The sequence below is a fragment of the Octopus bimaculoides genome, chromosome 2, assembly GCF_001194135.2.
Source record: "Octopus bimaculoides isolate UCB-OBI-ISO-001 chromosome 2, ASM119413v2, whole genome shotgun sequence".
In the NCBI taxonomy this organism is placed as follows: domain Eukaryota; kingdom Metazoa; phylum Mollusca; class Cephalopoda; order Octopoda; family Octopodidae; genus Octopus; species Octopus bimaculoides.
In genome coordinates, this window is record NC_068982.1 from 16,581,799 (window position 1) to 16,590,538 (window position 8,740).

The window sequence follows — 8,740 nt, forward strand, 5'->3', positions numbered from 1 at the left end:
TATAACTGGGACAGCAAAAGTGTTGATACCCATTATCTTGTTTTTAGCATTGAGCTCTGTTTTTAGTATTGATCTAACTCGTCTATAGTACTCTTTCTTTATTTTTTCTTTCATTTGTGTATGTTGTATGCTATCTAGTTCATTGACTCCTAAATACTTATATGGTTGGCTTTCGTCTAGTTCTCTTATTTCATTGACTTTATCTAGTGTTATATTGCTACTTTTAACTAATTTTCCTCTTTTCAGGGTTGCTTTGGCACATTTTTCTAATCCTAATTTCATATCTATTTCCTTGGTAAAGCCGTGTACTGTCTGTAGTAGTGTTTCTAGCTCTTTGTCGTTTTTTGCATATAATTTTAGGTCATCCATATATAGAAGGTGGCTGACTGTTTTTCCGTATGCATATAATTTTAGGTCATCCATATATAGAAGGTTGCATATAATTTTAGGTCATTATTATTATTATTATTATTATTATTATTATTATTATTATTATTATTATTATTATTATTATTATTATTATTATTATTATTATTATTATTATTATCATCATCATCATTATTATTATTATTATTATTATTATTATTATTATTATTATTATTATTATTATTATTCAGGTTACTGCATTGTCGTGCTGATATGGCCTGAAATGTTTTTTTTAGCATACACGTGTCTCTGTGGAATATTCAGTCAGTTAATCATTAATATATAAGTAGTGATTGGTCAAAAAGCTAATTGCAGATTCCGAAACCGATTGGGGCTCCATCATCAATCAAAATAAGTCAGCAATATTTTTAGTAACCTTGACCAAGGAGTTAATCTTAATGACAAACCAGATTGTTATTTGATATTCTACTTAAACTAACTGTGTTCGTTGTTGTTTAGTCCTAGAGGAGTCTTGATCGAGTCGACTAGGTTTTGTGTATTTCTAGTTGGGACATCTCCTCTTATCATTTTTCAAATCACAAACTAAATGTTGCTAAGCCTAATAAGTATTTTGCTTTTAAAGGTAGTGAAAAGTGCTCTAAGTGAATTTCGGTGCTTTTGCTTTTACATTATTTCCATTATTTACATTTGACGGATATTTGTCCTCATCTTGTTTGTTGTTAACACGACGTTTCGGCTGATATACCCTCCAGCCTTCATCAGGTGTCTTGGGAAAATTTATTTCGAACCTGGGTTATCATTCCTAAGGTATGTTTCGATGTTGTTGTTGTTGTTGTTATGGCTACATGGAATTGATTGTGAAGTCCCTTCTTGAGTAATTTTTCTTCGTGTCCTTTCTGTACTCCTTCCTTTGTTTTTCCTTTTTTCTCTGCTTTCAATACTCCCTCATTCCTAACTGTCACTAGCAAGGTTTACTTACTTCGGGGGCTCGGTATCTTGTTAAGCTCTCGATTTCGATACGCACACAGTCTTCTAAACTTATCAGTTCTCTTCCTCCATTTGCACTCTTCGTGTATAGAGGATCAGTGTCTGCATGTGGATGATGGGCTCCATGCATCGTTAGAAGCTTTCTTGACTTCCTGTCCAACTCCTTTAGCACCTCCTCTGTCCTCTTGAGGATTCCAGCGGCATACCGAACTACTGCAACTGCGCACGCGTTTATTGCCGAAATCATGTTTCTGGCATTCAGTTTTGAAGCCAATAATTTTCTCACTCGCCGCAGGTACCTTCTTTTTGTCTTTTCCTTCATGTCGTTGTGTTTGTTTCCAACTGCCTCGGGTATCCCTAGGTATGTATAGCTAGATTGAGGTTGAATTGCCTTCACCATCATCATCATCATCAATATTATGATTATATGATAACTCACAGCTTAATTTGCTGGGTATGATGGAAAGTATCAGCTGTCCACAGCCAGTAGACTAAGGTGATGCTTCTAGAACCCTGTGAAGAATTCTTGCAGTTCCAAGCAATGCTGATTCTTGTAGGTGTTCTACCTATGCACTTGCACCAGTCTTTTTTCAGCCATGTTGGTAGTTGAGTGCTGATACTTCCAAGTTCACCAATTACTCTCTTCATCTACTCTCTTCATTGAGTACAACCTTCGTATTTCCCACTTTAAATCGTCATAGCTGTTTATTTTTCCTTCTTCTTTCGCGCTGATCCTGTTGTCACCAGTGCATGCTATGTCGCTTACCATACATATTCTTTCTTTTTTATTCACACAACATGTCCAGTTCCTGATGTCTGGTTGATTGATCGCACTGGATCATCCGAAAAGACATCGGAAACTGGACATCGTTGTGGTGAATAAAAAAGAACATGTATGATAATCGACATATCATTATTATTATTATTGTTGTTGTTGTTGTTGCTGTTTGTTGTTTGTTGTTGTTGGTTGTTGCTGTTGTTGTTATGCTTATCATTACTTTTAATCTGCATATTTATTACAGTCATTTGCCGAGACACACCCAGTGTGTCTGTGTGAAAGACACACTGGCTGAAAGATAAAAGATCTTACAGTATCACTGAAAGCTTGGAGAGGGGAAGTGGCAGGGGCAATAACGAAATATCTTCATTCCCTTTTTATCATACGTAGGGCACCTACAACAAGAACAGTTTTCACTTTGAGATACCACATATTTACTTTGTCAAATTCCTTTTCAGAAACGTATGATAAAAAGGGAATGAAGATATTTCGTTATTGCCCCTGCCACTTCCCCTCTCCAAGCTTTCAGTGATACTGTAAGATCTTTTATCTTTCAGCCAGTGTGTCTTTCACACAGACACACTGGGTGTGTCTCGACAAGTGACTGTAATAAATATGCAGATTAAAAGTAATGATAAGCATAACAACAACAACAGCAACAACCAACAACAACAAACAACAAACAACAACAACAAACAACAACAGCAACAACAACAACAACAACAACAACAACAATAATAATAATGCTATGTCGATTATCATACATGTTCTTTTTTATTCACCACAACGATGTCCAGTTTCCGATGTCTTTTCGGATGATCCAGTGCGATCAATCAACCAGACATCAGGAACTGGACATGTTGTGTGAATAAAAAAGAAAGAATATGTATGGTAAGCGACATAGCATGCACTGGTGACAACAGGATCAACGCGAAAGAAGAAGGAAAAATAAACAGCTATGACGATTTAAAGTGGGAAATACGAAGGTTGTACTCAATGAAGAGAGTAGATGAAGAGAGTAATTGGTGAACTTGGAAGTATCAGCACTCAACTACCAACATGTTTCTGAAACAATTACATCTATTAGTCTAGAAGTATTGCTTCCCTATCTTCCTAGGTCGATTAGCATGGATCGTTCTGTCAGTGTTGCCTGGAAAATCCCAGAGGATAGTGATATTTTTACCTTCAACAATTTGATCAGGATGATATTCATACAAGTACCGTAAATCCTCGAGTATAGTCCGCCCTTGAGTATAGTACGCAGGGGATTTTTAGGGGGCTGTACCTCTGAAAAACCTAAACCTTGTGTATAATACGCCCCCTACTCTAACTTGAGTCAAGGAGGTCTATATAACGTCCTTGGTTTGTAAACGTATATACGGTAACGTCCTTTATTATTATTGTATATATAACATAATGCAAACGTGTAGCTTTTTTGTGCACTTTGTTAGCAGAAAATAAAGAAATAACAGTGAAAAATAAATATTAAGTAAATTACCTTTACATATTTATCACTATCAGTTACAAGCCCGACATCACAAAATGCGTCTGAATAAACATTGCCGGACAGCAAATAGAGACTCGGACATTGCTTAGAAAATATTTTTCATCTTTAACCTCGTATATAGTACGCACTAGGGATTTTGACCTTTAAATTTTGGGGAAAAAAATGCGGATTATACCCGAGGATTTACGGTAATCAGGTGTCCTAATTTTGTAGTCTTTACATATTTTCCAATGTAAATATTGTCCTGCCTTATCGTGGTGATTTTTGCATTCGTTCGGTGTCAGGACAGGGCATCCTCAGACGAGATGTTCTATTGCTTCATCAAATTTATCGCAGAATCTACATTTAGGGTCAGAACCATTTTGAAGAACGGCAGACTGGTAGCTTTTTGTAAGCAAGCTTTGATCTTGTGCTGCCAATATGAAACCTTCAGTCTCTACTTTCGGTCCTGAACTCCTCAGCCACTGATGGGTCGTTGCTTGGCCTACATCAGCATTTCGACTTCAAAGTATATACTGTCCACGCACAGGCTCTTGGCTCCACAGCTCCCCAATTTTTTCTGCACATATCTTTTTACAATCTGCTTGAGCCATTTTGTTTGCTTTGTGGCAGTGGTTTCAGGTTCTTCATCTATCTAATGCCGAGTTCCCATATGAATTTGAAGCGTCCTCGACAATGTTATTACTATTATTACCATTATTATTATGTGATTAAAACTCACAGTTTATTTTGATGGGTTTGGTGGGAAGTGTCAGCTGTCCACACACAGCAGACTAAGATGACACTTGTTTACTGGTCATGCTTCAAAAACCCTGCGAAGATTTCTTGCAGTTCCAAGCAATGCTGGTTTTTGTAGATGTTCAACCTTCACACTTGCACCAATCTTTTTTAGCCATGTTGGTAGTTGAGTGCAGATACTTCCAAGTGCACCAATTACTGTTGGTATTACGTCTACTCTCCTCATTGACCACAACCTTCGTATTTCCCCTTCAAAACGTTTTGTCCAGGCTATTGGGACTTTTCATAAGTAATGGGCGCTCAAATACCTTTACCATCCCGGCATTGACAGAAACAAAAATTAGAAAGAAAATATCAAATAAAATATTGATTAGGGAGGGGATAAAGACACTTAACACAGCAAGTTCAGCATAATCCAATCAGATCGAGAGCGGGAATAGGACTGCTTAGGTGTGGTTGTAAACACAGAAGTGAGGTAGAAATTGGACATAAGGGGAAGATGGTAGAGGCGAGTAGGACGTTCATATCACCGCCGAGAGAAGGGGCCTACTGCAGCGCTCCTTACTGCCCAAACAGAAATAAGTTAAGAATTGCAGACGTGTATTTTTTAGATATATCTTTGGGAGAAGCAGAGAGACAGAGAGACAGAGAGGGAGGTGGAGGGGGGAGAGAATAGGGAGAGAGGAATAGAGAGCGAGGAGTAAAAATAGAGAGCGAGGAGTAAAAATAGAGAGCGAGGAGTAAAAATAGAGAGCGAGGAGTAAAAATAGAGAGCGAGGGTAAAATGTTACTTTCGAGAAATTGATTAAATTTGAGTACGGAGCAAATAAAGTTCAATTCTGCATTTAAGACACAGCAATAAATTAAATTAATCAAAACTTACAGAGACATGTCATATATATTTTTTAGGTATATCTTTGTATTATATTAGGATCATAGCTTACGGAGTTTTGACTGGGGCTCCCATTATTCATTGTCGTTACATCATCATCGTTCTCATCATCATCATGATCATGATCATCGTCATCATCATCATCATCATCATAAACATCCCCAGATGATTATGTTATTTTTTTATTTTCTTCCCTTTTCAGATACAAAACCAGCAACCACAATATATTGACAATAAGTTGACTGTAGCAATTCTTGTCACCATTTTCTGCTTTTTTCCAACAGGCATTCCTGCTATTATTTATGCATCTAAAGTAAGTAAAATACGATCATTTCTTACGAGATATTCTATTCATTTCCATACATTTTATCCAGTCGTGGCTGTGCGATAAGAGGTTTGCTTCTCAACCACATGGTTCCGGGTTCAGTCCTGGGGCAAGTGTTTCCTGCAATAGTCTCGTGTTGATCAAAGCCTTGTGAATGGATTAAGCAGATGGAAACTGAAAGAATCTTGTCATACGCGCACACACACACACACAGACACACACACACACACACACACACACACACATATATATATATATATATGTGTGTGTGTGTGTGTGTGTGTGTGTGTGTGTGTGCAAGAGAAAGAGATTTTGTCTTTGTCAGCTACTAACGTTGACAATCGATGTTGGTGTGTTTACGTCCGTGTAACTTAGTGGTTCGGCAAAAGCGATAATAAAATTAGTACCAGCCTTAAAAGTAAAATATGCACAGGTGTCGATCCATTTGACTAGAATTCTTCAAGGGAAATGCTCCAGCATGGCCGCACTCTACTGACCGAAACAAATAAAGAGTAAAAGAAAAAAATATTCAAATTTTAGAGCAAAGAAAAATGTAAGATGCCAATATTTTACTTGATTAAAAGTCATGTTTTCATAGATTTTTTATTTTGTTAATATTTATAGTAGTGGGACCTAGGGAAACGCCACAATGAGAGCATGCTGTGATTAGAGGAATTTAACTGCTATTTCAGACAGGTTGAATTGTATCCTAGTGGTTGTGACAGAAACTGGTTCAAGTTCCCTCATGCACTTGTTAAGCATTTAGTTCATAGAGATTGTACTTGAGAAGCAAAACAAAAGGCCTTAAACAAGATCAAACGAACAGCATGATTGTAATAGGTTGTAATAGTTGTGATATATAATAAAGGGTCACCTGAAATACTTGTTTGCTCCATTATGTTTGACAATAACTGTTTCGAATATTTCAACCACAACAGTCTTACTCTACTCATCTTTTATATCTCTGCCAACATACCACGTCATTATAAATCAGGTTTCTAATAATCCAGTCTACATATAATAGCTCTAACACCTAAGCAGCAATTGATTTAGAAAAAGTATGGCATTTAACAGCTTGGATAAAATATCTACTTTATAAGAGCAACGGTTAGGAAACTAACAAATAATATCAGTTCAACACCACCACAACCACACCCACCCGCAAAAATATTGGTGGAATTTGTGGTCACACCGACACCCCCCATCATCCACTCCTTTATTAAGAAGAAACAATATTGTTCATTCATATAATTTCATAAAATTGCTGTTGTTACGGCGGCGAACCGGCAGAAACGTTAGCATGCCGGACGAAATGCTTAGCGTTATTTCGTCTGCCGTTACGTTCTGAGTTCAAATTCCGCCGAGGTCGACTCTGCCTTTCGGGGTCGATTAAATAAGTACCAGTTACGCACTGGGGTCGATATAATCGACTTAATCCCTTTGTCTGTCCTTGTTTGTCCCCTCTATGTTTAGCCCCTTGTGGGCAAGAAAGAAATAAGAAACGTTAACACGCCGGGCGAAATGCTTAGTGGTATTTCGTCCGTATTCACATTGTATGTTCAAATTCCGTTGAGGTCGACTTTGGCTTTGATCCTTTAGGGATAGATAAAATAAGTACTTGTTGAGTACTGGGGTTGATGTAATTCACTTATCCATTCCTCCAAAATTGCTGGCCTTGTACCAAAATTCGAAACCAATATATTTACTGCCGTTGAGTTTTATTAGCATGCTTTAAATATAAACTAACTCTTGTCTTTCTGTCTTCTAGGCAAACACAAGGATCCGAAATGGAGATATATCAGGTGCAAACGAAGCAAACACGAATGCAAGACGATTTATCAAAGTATCAATTCTTGTTGGTTCACTCTGTTTTATTGTTGTAATCATTCTGACATTTGTTCTAACTACATTAGGATATTTTTCTCTTACAAGTAGTTCTGCCAATAACGATGACTTAAAATTCGAAAGGTTTTTTGATTCAGATTAAATGAAGTATGTTCTTTTTTTTATATACTTCATTAATTATTATCGTATAAAATATTCTCAGTAAGAAATGTCTAAATATATTGAGAACTTCAGTTAATAAATGATATGCTTGGTAATAAATGATATATTCTGATCGGAGATCTCTACGGCTTCAGCCTGAGGGCAAGAACTAATAATACACTAAAACTATGAGAGTATAGAGATATTCCTGCACCTCTTGTACCACTCCTTCTCTCCTGTTTAATCCCCCACGAAAGCAATGGGTGATGTTGTTGCATTTTGCTCTTATTTGGATCTTCTTTAGTATTATCGCAGGAACTATCAAACTTTAAAATCATTTTATAAAAATACTTGTTAAATAAAGCAAATTTTTAAACTCTTTTCTAGTTTTTCAAAATGATGCCTTAAAACCCGATATTTATATGAGCGTTTAACATATATTAGGCACTACATAAGCAAAAAATAAGCTGTTATACACATACTTTGACAAATACCGCTATACACGTCAATACAAAATTTTAGATAATGGTAAATAGAAATGACAAAAACTGAAAACTACAGTCAGATATTGATTAGAAATGTAGAGGAATATTTCTGGTAGCTTTCATTCGTAAATATTAGGGTTAATATTGGTTTAAATATTTCTTATCATGTCAAACAATGGGAAGTAGAGTTCACAACAAACAAACAAATGATATTTTTCAGACAAGAAAGTAAATCTTCAACACAGTAAACCTGTAAGGACAGCAACGGAAGATTGGGTATCTACGCTTATAAAACGGAAGTTGCCGACGGGCGGCTACTGGACTCGAACCCACACCCTTAAGATACCGTTTATGGAGTAGACCACTAAGTTCAACTTGCACACCCACAACCATCACTGTTGAGTTTAAAGTTAAATTATCCATCAATTAATCAACTTGTATATTCTATAACGAACGGCAGCAGCAGCAGTAACGATGACAACAGTAAATACTGCTGCTGCTGCTGCCACTACTACTACCACTACTACTACTACCACTACTACTACTACCACTACTACTACCACTACTACTACTACCACTACTACTACTACCACTACTACTACCACTACTACTACTACCACTACTACTACTACCACTACTACTACTACAACCACCA

The 8,740-nt window shown here is 36.7% G+C and overlaps 1 protein-coding gene across 1 annotated transcript in view; it reads left to right on the plus strand.

The window, feature by feature from the left end:
- LOC106884207 (uncharacterized) overlaps positions 1–8,740 on the plus strand; it is an 83,212-nt gene that overhangs the window by 9,324 nt on the left and 65,148 nt on the right. Inside the window, exons 3-4 of the mRNA XM_052975739.1 lie at positions 5,492–5,602; positions 7,383–7,457. Of these exons, the coding sequence (XP_052831699.1) occupies positions 5,492–5,602; positions 7,383–7,457 (186 nt within the window). The remainder of the gene's footprint in view (positions 1–5,491; positions 5,603–7,382; positions 7,458–8,740) is intronic.